Source organism: Purpureocillium lilacinum (assembly GCF_023168085.1).
Source record: "Purpureocillium lilacinum CBS 284.36 DNA, scaffold_4, whole genome shotgun sequence".
NCBI classification, from domain to species: Eukaryota; Fungi; Ascomycota; class Sordariomycetes; order Hypocreales; family Ophiocordycipitaceae; genus Purpureocillium; species Purpureocillium lilacinum.
This window is the reverse complement of record NW_027072114.1, coordinates 2,475,925-2,487,841: the sequence shown is the minus strand read 5'-3', so window position 1 is coordinate 2,487,841 and position 11,917 is coordinate 2,475,925. Positions and strand designations below refer to the sequence as shown.

At 58.7% G+C, this 11,917-nt stretch overlaps 4 protein-coding genes across 4 annotated transcripts; 2 read left to right on the top strand and 2 right to left on the bottom strand.

The window, feature by feature from the left end:
• Window positions 1–577: 577 nt before the first annotated feature.
• On the bottom strand, window positions 578–1,096 carry PLICBS_005935 (mitochondrial import inner membrane translocase subunit TIM16; the record flags this gene model as incomplete). Its single annotated transcript, XM_065600823.1, has 2 exons — window positions 578–997; window positions 1,052–1,096. 2 exons carry the CDS (start codon window positions 1,094–1,096, stop codon window positions 578–580), a joined length of 465 nt encoding a protein of 154 aa, XP_065456895.1.
• A 616-nt stretch (window positions 1,097–1,712) lies between these two features.
• Window positions 1,713–3,939, top strand: PLICBS_005934 (uncharacterized protein; the record flags this gene model as incomplete). Its single annotated transcript, XM_018319670.2, has 3 exons — window positions 1,713–1,923; window positions 2,009–2,260; window positions 2,312–3,939. 3 exons carry the CDS (start codon window positions 1,713–1,715, stop codon window positions 3,937–3,939), a joined length of 2,091 nt encoding a protein of 696 aa, XP_018182144.2.
• A 302-nt stretch (window positions 3,940–4,241) lies between these two features.
• PLICBS_005933 (60S ribosomal protein eL13) lies at window positions 4,242–5,213 on the bottom strand (the record flags this gene model as incomplete). Its single annotated transcript, XM_018319669.2, has 5 exons — window positions 4,242–4,637; window positions 4,754–4,912; window positions 4,988–5,034; window positions 5,105–5,138; window positions 5,211–5,213. 5 exons carry the CDS (start codon window positions 5,211–5,213, stop codon window positions 4,242–4,244), a joined length of 639 nt encoding a protein of 212 aa, XP_018182143.1.
• Window positions 5,214–6,491: 1,278 nt separating this feature from the next.
• On the top strand, window positions 6,492–7,419 carry PLICBS_005932 (uncharacterized protein; the record flags this gene model as incomplete). The annotated part of the gene is made up of 2 exons (XM_018319668.2): window positions 6,492–6,777; window positions 6,863–7,419. 2 exons carry the CDS (start codon window positions 6,492–6,494, stop codon window positions 7,417–7,419), a joined length of 843 nt encoding a protein of 280 aa, XP_018182142.2.
• Window positions 7,420–11,917: the final 4,498 nt, after the last annotated feature.

Below are 11,917 nucleotides of genomic sequence, written 5' to 3'. Positions count from 1 at the left end.
AACAATTTCACTTCAATCCCCCGAGAGAAACTGGCAAGGTTCCCTCCAATGTCCTGTTGCAGGTATCCAAGGTCTAGCGCGTCACTATTTATGGAGGCTGAACGTTTTCATCGCTCCCACAAGTGGTCGTCGTCGGCTGGAGACAGGCGTCTTTTCCGCTCGGACCGACAACTTGAAAACACGGCACAACCCGACACGAGTAAAATGGATGAGATCCGCGACAATGCAGCTCGTCATATTGCACAGTGTATTAATCACATAAGGGCGTCTCCTTTTCTCTAGTCCCAAGATCCAGCGGCTATTTGTGCCTCTAGCTTGCCACCCATAAAACGCCGTGCCATGCCGCAGTCGAGTGAAGATGTACATGTATACATAGGGAACACCGTGGTTCCCTAAATGGCCTTGATGACCTGGTCGAGGCGCTTGTTGTTTGCCAGACGAGTCGGTCTGGCCTCGTTTGGCAGGTAACCCAAGCCTGCTGTATCCCATTCCGGGTCGGGCTGTTGATTCTTGGCCCCGAGACCTCGGCGGCGCCGCAGCAATGTTCCAGAGCCTTTGTTTCTGGGCGTGGCTTCGCCTACCGGTCCTTGTAGACCTTGGGCTTCCATCCCTCCTTGGTCTCCGCCTCCGCCTCCGCCTTCTCTCGTATCGGCCCAATCTCCCGCTCGAATCGCTCCTTGGCGCGCACAATCTTGCTCTGCAGATAGAAGCTGCCGCCCTTCTGCGGCTCGTTGGCGTCGAACAGTCGCTTGTACCGCTCGAGCACCTCCTCGACGTTGGCCTGTCCGTTCGCCGGGGGCTTGACGTTGAGGATGCGGCACGCCTCGTCGAGTGTCATGCCCGACGACAGCGAAGCGCGGGCGGAGGAGCCGCCGTTGACCTTGGCCTGGGCGCGCTGGTAGTTGGACGCCGCCTGGGCTTGTCGGTACGCGGCCATGAACGACCGCCCCAGGATGCGGGAGCCCGTGAGGAAGGCGGTAAACACGAAGCGGTGCGCCTGCAGCCGGAATATAGGTTAGCAAGCCGACTGAGAGGGATATCGCTCCTCTACGATGGCTGCAGAGGGCAAGAGCTTATGTGGCGCATAAATGCGCATCTTGGCGCCGTGCCGAGTACGGCCGCGTGAAAGGGGGAAAGCGCTGTCGTACCATTGTGATGAATGCGTGCCGTCGGTCGTGATCGCTGGCGGTCGAGGCTTCGCCACGCAATAGCCCTCTGTCTTGTTCGTGGGCCGCCTTGGGGGTTGCGTCCCTCGTGTCGGTTGTTGGACGGGGGATCGTGAGGCTTGGGGGTTCGGCGTTCTCGTTTTTTCCTCCGGCGCCGCCTGCGATTGTTTCCGCTCCTCGGAAAGGCCTGGCTTAGACATAGTATAGCCGAGGATGACCCGCTCACCGAGGTGAGCGGCAGGTGAGGGTGCGGAAGGCACCGGGCACCAATGGCCGCGCAACGCTCGCTCGTCTGATTGGCCAAACGCGATTGTGCGAAAGCCAAGCCATCTCAGCTGTGTAATCCGAGTCCGCAGCTCTCTCAAACAGAGCAATCCAGCGTTTGTTCTTTTGGCATTCATTGAGCGTGTGTGTACAGCATTGCTCCTTGCCGACAGAGCACGGTCACCGGTGGGTTCGCGGATGCTCCACCAAGGGAATTGGGACTCCGCTGTTGCGACTCTCTTTATTCCACGGACCTGTAGCTGTGCCCAGCCTTGGTGTGCAATGACGCCAGAACAGCTCGAGATTCTGCTCCAGCAGTATGGCAGCAACGTATCTCAGGATGACTACGACGAAGCGTCCGAGCCGGTAGGCGTGCGAGAGGACAGAGCCGCAAGGCTTGCGCCTGTCCTGAGGATCTGCCAAGAGGCTTGGGCATCTAGGTCCGACGAGCTGGATTTGCTGGCACAGAAGCTTGGGGATGGGAGCAGAGATGGTACGTATCGATTTGCACCCAATTTCTTTGATTTGTACCAGGATATCACTCCCGAGCAATGTCGACGGGGCTGACTTCAAGACAGTCGCGTGGCGCGTGCCATTGGGTCAGTCTGGCATTTTGGACCTATTCCTGGAGATATTGGCCGAGGACGGGCTCAGCCAGGGACTCAAAGTCCACTCTCTGCGCTTGATTGGCAATTCATGTGCCGACACGGACGAGAACCGTGGGCGACTGGTCGCCGATAACCGACTCAACTCGGTAATCCGCCAGCTGTCTGACGAAAGCCTCATCCCATTCACGATCCCTGTGCTGTACAACATTATGGTGGACTATGGTAAGCTCTGACATTGTTACTCTGGAAGATCGCCAGGACTGACAGGGACAGAACCCGCCCAGAAGCTAGGGTCACAGTCTCAACTGAGTGGCAAGCTGATAGGGTTGCTCTCCTCGCCCGTCTTGTCCAAGTACGTCGCCTTTGTACCGTACTTTTGCAAGATTCTAGCGCTTCTGGTCTCTCAGGAAGGGGAACCGGCGGCTGCGGACCCTGCGACTGTTGTGACGCTCCTGAAATTGGCCAACAACCCGCCGTTCAAGGAGGATGCTGATGACTTCATGGCACTCACCGGCGTGGCAGCTGCATATCTGGCCAGCGAGGCTTTTCAGTCGAGAATAATCTCCGACAATCAGATGGGGCTCTTCATGGACGCGTTCACCCATGCACACGCAAACATTGACCCCCAGCAGCTCGAAGACCAGGACACCGCTGCCCAAGTGAAGCAGCTGCGAACGGCCCTCATCACGACGCTTGCTGACCTGTCTGCGAATGATGCATTCTCAAAACATTACCAGCTGTCTTCGCCAATATCACAAATCCTGCTGTCTTGGATTAGGGGTAGCACGCCTCTGCTACAGGCGGCAGGCTGCTTGGCGCTGGGTAACCTCGCCCGGTCTGATGAAGTGTCTCTTGGACTTGTCCAGCGCGAACAGGTCCATATCCCGCTGATCCAGCTTCTGTCGAACTCGGAGACCACAGACTCGCAGCTCCTTCATTCGGCGCTATCATTTCTCAAGAATCTCGCAATCCCAGCCCAGAACAAGCCATCACTCGGAGACCTGCTGAGCCCAACTTGCGTCCCCCGAATCTACTCCATGGACACGCTCCCGCAGGTGCAGTTTGCGGCAGTCTCTCTCACCAGACTCCTTCTCGTCAACTGCCCGCAGAATGTTCGCCGCATTTGCACGCCCCTGAGCGCAGATCCAGCGAGCCCGAACCACGAAAGGACAAGCGTGAGCGGCATAGTGTCCCTGTTCGACAGGTCGGACGCCGAGCCCACACGTCTGGAGGCATCCCGTGCCATCGCCGCGCTGTGCCGCGTTCTGCATTCGGCGACCCCTTTGTCGGATATCCTCCCTGACTGGGAAGAGGTGAACTTCTCGATGCCTGACGATGCTGCCGCGAAAGCCCCATCTGAAGGCGATCAACCGAGCCAGTTTTTGCGATCGGACGACGAAAAGCGCCGCGGTCAGTTCTACCAAAGGCATGCCATCGACAAGGCCCTGGCTTTTCTCGTCACGCAGCAAAAGTGGCCAACGCTGCGCTCGGAGGCCTGGTTCGTGCTTGCCCTCATGAGCCGTTCGAGAGACGGCGCGGCCCTCATCATCAACCTGCTGCTCGTGTTCCCTTCGATGAACGTACTCATGGAGACAATCACGGGCCGCAAGGGGCAAGGGGACGGAGCGGACGACACCATGCAGCTTCAGGCCTCGCCGTCCGCTGCTTCGGTCGAGCCTGGTCTCTCGGCGCTGACTGCTGGACTGCAGCTGGAGCCGCAGCAGGTCGATCCCAAACAGCAGGCCAGCATGGCAAAGATTGACAGGGAAAATGCGCTGATCCTCTGCACGGAGCTGCTGAGAAATTGGGAGGATGCGCTGCCGCCATTGAGGTTGAGCCTTCTGCAAGACCTGATCAAGGAAGGAACGGAGTTGGTTGCTGCAGATAGAGCCAAGGCCTAGTCTCGCAGCCTCCAGCAGTTGTTCACCATCAATAGCTGTGGCCAGATAACGGTTCAATTAGTTTCACCAGAGTTGGGACTTTGCCAAGCGTGTCAACTGTTCCTTCGCTCACGTAATGCTTCCATTGACCATCTGAATACATGGCAGAGCCGGTGATCATGCAATAATTCTTTGTCCTGGATCTAGAGTACCTTTGCTCCTGAGCCCAGTCAAGAACTCCCGAAGAGCCTCGTACCAACGTTGCCACTCCCTTAGAGACGCAAAGAGCAAAACCCTCAAACACCAATTCCCTTTTTGACAGTTTATTTCTTGGCGGTCTCGGCCTCGGCCTTGTCCCGCGCGCGCTTCTCGCGGGCACCCTGGTACCGGGCGTTGCTTCGGGCAACACGCAGCTTCCGGTACGCACCACCCTCGACGGGCGCGGGCATCTCGCTCTTCTTGATCTCCTTGACGGCCAGGTCGGTGGGGGCGATGGGCAGGACGGCGGAGACGGAGGTGGCCTTCTCGACCTTGGAGAGGTCGGTCTTGGTGTCACCCTTCTTGGGGGCGTTGGAGCGGCGGGGGAGGAGGATGAGACGCTCCTTGTAGGCCTTGAGGCGGGCCACGTTGATGGCCAGGCTCTCCTCGCTCAGGTTCTGGCGGCGGTGGTCGACGGAGATACCGATGGTGCGGGCCAGAGGTCGGGCAATGCCAGCCTCCTGCAGAGAAATCGTTAGAACATCCGCTCACACTTCCCATTCTAGCGTCGTCCCGACCCGGCGGCAGCGGCATATCCCCGTGTCGTCTGCGCGGGTCCAGCAGAGTTGTTGCGTACCTTGAGCTCAGCGAAGGTGAAACCCCGGCCGGCGCGGACCTTGCGGTTGTACTTGATGGTCGGGCATCGCACAATAGGGCGCAGCTTGTCGACGGGGCGAGGGGCAAGAGCAGCAGCCTTGACCTGACGGGCAGTGCGGCGCGAAGCCTTCTTCCCGGCCTGTTCCAAAAAAAGTCAACATCCATGCTCCCAACGCATAACACCGTATCGGTCGTCGCGGATCATGTCGCATACCTGGTCGAAGTGGGTGCGAACCCTTCGCTGCCAGTCCTTGCGGAAGTCTGTAAACGGGGGTCAGTCGCTGCGCTCGTCGTCTCGTCGCTCGTCGGCGTCACGGCGGTGGATGCTCACGGTTGTTGACGAGCTTCTGGTTGTGCTTGATCGCCTGGATTGTAAATCAACGTCAGCATTGATGTCTTGCACATTGTCGTGCTCGAATCGGGCGAGGGCCTCGTACCATTGTGCCTGCTTGCGATCAAACTCGCTCCGGTTGTCGATGTTCGGTAGGCGTTGAAATTTTGGAGATGGAGCGCTCGACAATTTGGTCGAAGGGTTTTCGTGCCCTACAAGCGATACGTACCTAGTGGGGTGGAAGCGAAAATTGATTGTGCGTGAGTCACGTGGTTCTGGATTGCTGACTACTCCCCAGCTTACCTCAGCCGCGACCGGCCTAGTGGAGCCTTGGTGCCTGGATTGGTGGGTGCCCCAGGCATCCACGCCATCTCTGGAGCTATAAAACCGCGCCGCGGTGCGCGCCTTTACTCGTTTTCTCTTTTTCTTCTTCATACTTACCTTGTTCCGATTTTCCCAGCTCAAGAATTGGGGAAATTAGTAAGGAGGGCCTGCATTGCACAGCGCGGTGTCATCCTTGCTCCATTGTCCTTCGGGGCCATGGGGGGCGCAATTTTTGATATCCCACTCGTTTTCATTGTGAGTGTTGCCTTGAGCAGCGCCATGAAGAAGACTTCCGTAGTGACAGTTGCCGTGGCTGGTGTGTCAATGTGCATCGTGATCCTCGGGCCTGCGATGAGGCTGCCCGTGAGGAATTTGAGTGTCCCGCGGCTACGACCACGCACTCGAACACCTCCACGGAGCTGCAGCACAGGCGGCGTCGTTTGATCTCCGGGACGCGAGAAGCTATTCCCACTTTCTGGTGGCTTTCGTGCTCGCCGCCTTCATCGCCGCGCGTCTTGCACAATAATTTCGTAGCCCAGACGCCATGCGCCGTACATCCTTTTCAATAACGGAGTAGTCCTGTACTTGCTGCAATGCTCTGCTTCTCGTCTGTGTCTGCTCGTGATGAAGCCAACGAGGAGGTTTCGCGTCCTGAGGGTGGGTGCCTTTTGTCGAACCAGACAAGCTCGAGCTGCAACGCATCGACTTGTCCACGTGCTGCTCGACAGAGACCATTTCCGCCTTCGCCGCAGAATACAGGATACATTTCTCCTTCAAGCGTCTGAGCCTCGCGCGCTCTGAGGCTGTTCGTTCTATGACCACTTCCTTCGTGGCATTGTGGCACCTGGCAGCTCCCGTGGCCGAACTTTCGCCGCCCCAATCACGCCCACTGAATTCCACCGTTCAGCAGTCCACCTTTGGCCCCGAAAAATCTCAAGGGCGCTAGCAACCATCCCATCCATCCCATTTCCCTTTGCCGCGGGCTTTTGCCTCTCCCGATTCTTTCCCACGTCGCCGGCTCCTCCCTCACCACATCCGCAATAGCGCCCCGTTGTTGCCCAGCATGGCGTCCAGAATGGGCCCGAGGAGCGTCAAGGACGCCACGCGCTTCACGTCCACGATTCCTCACGCCACGTCCAAGAGCGCCGGCGGTGCCGCGACCGCGACGCCGAAGCCCTCGCCCCGGATCCCCGGCGAGACGCCCGAGCAGAGAGTCCGCCGGTTGCGGCAGGCGCATATCGCGGCCCAGAAGGCGCAGGTCAGCAGAGCGGACCGAGTCGTTGATGCGTCGAGGAGGTTTCTGGATGTGGCGCATCGGTGGACCGTCGGAGGAATCGTCGTCTTTACGGGTAGGCGACCTTTGACTGTGGCGATGGAGCTTCGCGGGTGCCATGGGCGCGTGCCGTTCAAGTACTGACGGGTCTCTGAGTACAGCCGTTGCCGGTGTCGTGAGCATCTACTCCGTATGGGACATGCTGCGATACAACCGCGCCCGCCGCGCCGAATGGGTCGAAGCCCAGAAGCAACTCGAGGCCGACTCCCTGTCTGCCGCCCGTATCGCCTATCTCAAGGGCACCGCCACCGAAGAGCAGATTGCCCTTGTCGAGGAGGCCAACCGCGAGGCCGAAGCCCAAGGCATCAAGTTGCCTCCGCTGCTGTCCCCGCCCGAGCACCGAACACACTTCGAAGAGCATGTCCAGGCTGCGTTCAAGGGCGGCGCGGAGAAGAAGGAAGGCAAAGGCGTTTTCGGCATCTTCTCTGGCCTCTTTGGCGGCAAAGAGGCATCGAGCGATGGCTCAAACACATCCTCAGAAGCTGGAACATCGGCAGGTTCTGAAGCATTGACCCAGTCGATCGAGGCCAAGGCCAAGGACGCGTGGGCGACAGAGAAGGAGAATCAGCGTCAAGGAGGCAGCTTAGACCAGCTTGGGCTGGAAACTGCGAGTCCGGGACAGCCACCGTCGGAGAAGCGAGGGTGGTGGCGGTGGTAAAAAGCCGCGGCTCAGCAGGACATTACCAGTTCCTTTTCTGATCTGATCCAGCGAGGCATGGGTGGCAGGGGCAAAACTACATGTATCATACCCGTGGAAGGGCTATGCATTAGATGGCGTCAGGAGTCGTTTTTGACAAGCTGTATGTACTACCAGGGGGTTAATCCCAACTACGCAATCTACACGATCTGAACATGGTTACTCTTTTTGACCAGTTGCTTTGGCAGGCAACGATCTACGGCATGTGTGATTGTGGCCGGAGCCGTTGGGATAGACACCGTCTATTTCGTGCTATCTAAGCCATGCTGGCTCTCGCCTATCCCAAATCATCCCAATTATAACGTTTCTATGGCGGCCACGGGTAGCTCTGGCTAAGCTCGCGTGCCAATCTGTTGAGTCTCAAAGCTCGCGTGTGAAGTAGTAAAGCAAGGTCGCTATGTGAATAAAACGCTTGAAGCCTGATGCATTCCCAAGGGTAAGATGTGGACAAAGGAAAAAGCCGAGAGTGAACGCCGCCAGGTAAGCAGCCTAAAAATGTCGATGCGTAATGGTGGTACTGTCTCTCGTCTTCCGGGTGCCGGTGGGAGTGAATTTCGCTTTAGCCGTGTCGCGCCTAGAAGAGGACAAGCCTGCCCCAGATGGGGATCCATGAAGAAAGAGTAGGAAGACTCGGTTCGGCATACGGGGACAATGGCTGATTTCGTCCCGAATGCGTAGTCATGTGGGGGTTCTGTGATGTGAGGAGTTCCTCTGTGCGTGAAGTGGCCAAACAGCCGCTTCTCAGTTGCCCTCGCTTGGACCGCCAGTTCAACGGCCTTACCGCAGTGTCCTAGAGCTGTAGATCTGTGCTTGGGTCGACCAACCGTGTCTCTCGTCCCTAGGAGATGACGATATGGTTGAAGTGGCCTGGCACCTTGAGCCTACACTTTTCGCAGTCGGAGCGGTATCCTATACTGAAACTCTTCTTCATCCCTGGCTGCCATGTCCAAGAGTTGATGGTGTGTTTGCTCCGCACATGGCCTTTGCGACCAGGCGACGGGGATGCCGCCTCTGTTTCCCCATGGTGGGACTCCATATCCATAGCATTCGGATGGTTCATGGCGTGTAACGGCGATGTCCGCGCGCAGACAGACGACACTGATCCAACAGAGGCCTCGTCGTCCATTGCCATTGACGTGGCGGCTTGGCTCTGCGTAGAGTCCCCTCCCTCTGATATTGGTGAAGGTAAGCGTCTGCTGAGTGGCACCGCACCCCAATCCGCTTCACCAGCCATCGCGCGCGGGATGCTCTGGCAATCGGAGAAGCCGGTCTGATGATGCCCCATGTTCACCACACCGTTCATAGCTGCACCAGGCGCAGCCCAGTCGCACTGCTGGCCTCTAACCTGGGCGATGAAACTTGGCTGGATGGGAGTCGGCATTCGGTTGACATTGTTTCGGTCGAGTGCATCGAGAGCCGCATGGCTGGCAGATGTATGGCCCGGCGTGGGGGGACCACTGTCGGCCATCTCCATATCGACATCGTGTACTTGCATGTGAACTGTCGGTGACGGTGATCGGGGAGCAAGATGCGGTTGTGGAATGCCCTCGCTGGCGCCAGCGTTGAGCGGTGTAATGCTGGCTGATGGGGGCCATTGCTGACTGCATTTGGGAGATGTGCGAAGAGGTAACGCTTGAAGACGTTTCTTTTCCGCTGTCAGCTCAGGGCCACAACAAAGTACGGAACAAGGGGCGAGACATACGTTGCGATGCTCGGAGAAGCCCGTCGCGGTGGTGTTGGCATCGTCATCGTCCCGCAGACGCTTCCTGCCGGCGTCCAAGGCATCCATCATGCAGTGTTCCGCGGCAAACATCTCAACGCAGCACGCTCTGTTGCTACTTGTGGGGGAAAGAGAAACTGGCAGGGGGCGTGACGGCCAGCAGGCGGCAGCTTGGGCATGAAAGTCCAGCCGCATGCACCTCTGGACCTCGATGGCGATTCCGACAACGGGGTACAGCGGCAATGCGCGGCACTACGTCGCGACTAGGCCGGCGATCGGAGTACGGGAAAGAAAGATCGAGGCAACGGAACAAAAGGACAGCTTGAGTTCGAAAACGAGAGAGAGTGTGTCGCGGTTGTTGTGTAGATGGTGAAGTGTAAAGGCGGCTGTGGGAGGAGGCTGAGCCCAGGCACCAAGGCGGTCGTGAGGGGAACGGGAGCAGTGGCGAGCGAGCCGATCCAAGACCCGGATGGAGCGAGGGCGTGCGGGATGACGCCAAAGCTGACCGGGGGGGAGAGCGAGTCTCGCCCAACACACAAGACGTGGAGGGAAAAAGGCAAAAAGAGAAGAAGAAAAAAAAAAAAAAATGCAAGACACGGCAGCAGAGTACGAGGCTGCGAGGTGAGAGTTGACAGAGCTCGGCGATGCTCTAAGCGAAGCACAGATGCGGAACGGAACAAAAAGCCGTGGAATGGTCCGCCAGAGGCTGGAAGTCAGGGTCGGAGTGGTGGGTCAGCACGGGCTGAGAGTACCTAGACTGCGACTTGGCGGCGGATCGGTCGCGCTCCGGGCGATGACCTCGAGCTGTACTGTACTGTGTTGATGCTATACAGAAAACGATGGAAGTGAACAAGAATACGATGGGGGGCGGGATGGACGTGCATGTACACGCGGGGGCGCGCTGGGGGAGGAAGGGCTGGGACAAAATAGGATGGCTCGGCGCTGGCAGCGCGGCGCGCGCGGTGGTTGGCAGTGGAAGTGCCGGCCCGGGGATCCTCCCTCCTTCCATGAGGAGGGCTGAAAGGGAGGGCGTTGGCGTTGATAAGCGGTGTCTGGCGGCACCTGCCCGCCATCCGCCCAGTGCCTCCACCCGCAGGCCTGCACCAAGGAGCCCTGGAGTGCCCAGCCCCTCCGGGCGGGGACTTCAACCACGCAACACTACAGCGGCCGGCCAGGACCCTGAGGCGAGGGCCGACGGAGCAGCGCCTGTAGTATCCACCTAATCCTCGGCTTTGTGGGGCACCACGGGCGCCCCGTCGCGCTCTCGTCCAACCCGAGGCCCGTGTCATCGCCCTTTCGCGGCCGTGGCACGAGGCGGTCTATGCAAGGCGCGTCGGTCAATGCATCGAAGCGCGATGTGATGGTCGCCGCCAGCAACTGACGGCGTTTCCCGGTGCTGCTTCATTCTTTCTTGCGGGGACGATCTCTCTGTCTCGGTGGTTTCACGACTGCTTCAAGAACCCGACACGTGCAATGTGGGCGGGCGACGGCTACTAGAATGTAGCGAGTTAGGAAGCACTTTAGGCGAGATGGACGGGCTGTTTCAACATGACGCGGCTGGCCTTCAAGTTGTTCGTCTCTGGGTCTTCCAAAGTGTCCGCGGCGATTCTATGACGCTATATTTCATGCGAGACCTTGTCCTGACGTGTCGAACCTCCTCCATCATCAGCACCATCAAAGGAATCGCGAGCGGTCCGCGTCACCGCGTGGCTGGGTCCTGTTGTCTGCCGGGATACCCGTCTTCTCCAGTCCCGCACTCCTTTATCCCACCGGCTTGGCCGAGGAGTTCACGAACGATTTCCAATGTTTCCTCGATTGTTTGCTCGCGCCGCAGTCGTCGGAGGAATGGCGACAGGGAGACAGCTTGGCCTACATCCCGTCCACGTCTGGCACAGCAACGCCCGCGCCGCCACATCGCGCAACGCAGATTCGAGTCCATGGCAAACGCACGGAACGCCACGTCAGCAAACAGTCGCAGTATCCCTTGCCTGGATGCTACGGGTTTGCGCCGAATGATGGCGGCGGCATCCTGGTGCCATTGGCGAGCTACGGACGGCGTCTGCAGCTGCAAATGGCGGTCGACGCGATGGCTCGAGTTCGGTGACGGCCGAGCTCGGAAATGCCCCTCCCCCTCAGGCCACGTCCAGGCTTCCCATTGACTCCCCAGCGGCGGCACAGCGGCGGCACATTGGCCACGATATTGCGGGGGAATTATCGCTGGCGGCAGCCCGCGACACGAAAGTATCATGCGGCGGTCAATGGCGATTTCCTCCCGCAATAAAAATCGCTTTTGCAGTTTGGCCTCTCGAGCCAATTGAGCGGGACCCATTTTCAATTCTAGTGGCCGCCTGTGACGTACTGCGCAGTCTGGCGGCCGTGGAACGGAGGGAGCTCTTGGTGGGGTCCCTCCGAGGCAGTTCCGATCTCTGATTTTTTTGCCCTGGGCGACCCGTTGTGCGACTCGGGAGAATGTGTTTGCTTCTGACTCATTGAGACCACCATTAAAACCTCGCAGCAGAAGTGCAGTCCTAGCATTCTGCGCGGTCCATATTCTCCAACCATCATCGTCCATTAACTGCCCGGCGACATCCCTGGCCCTATACCCAACCCCTCCGCGGAAGCTTGCGTTGCAGGGTGCATTACCACTTGTGACTGCATTTCAAGACATCGAGCCCCTCCCTCCCTCATCCCACCGGCCACCGCCTTCTACGCATCCCGCCATCTCTGCAATACAGACGC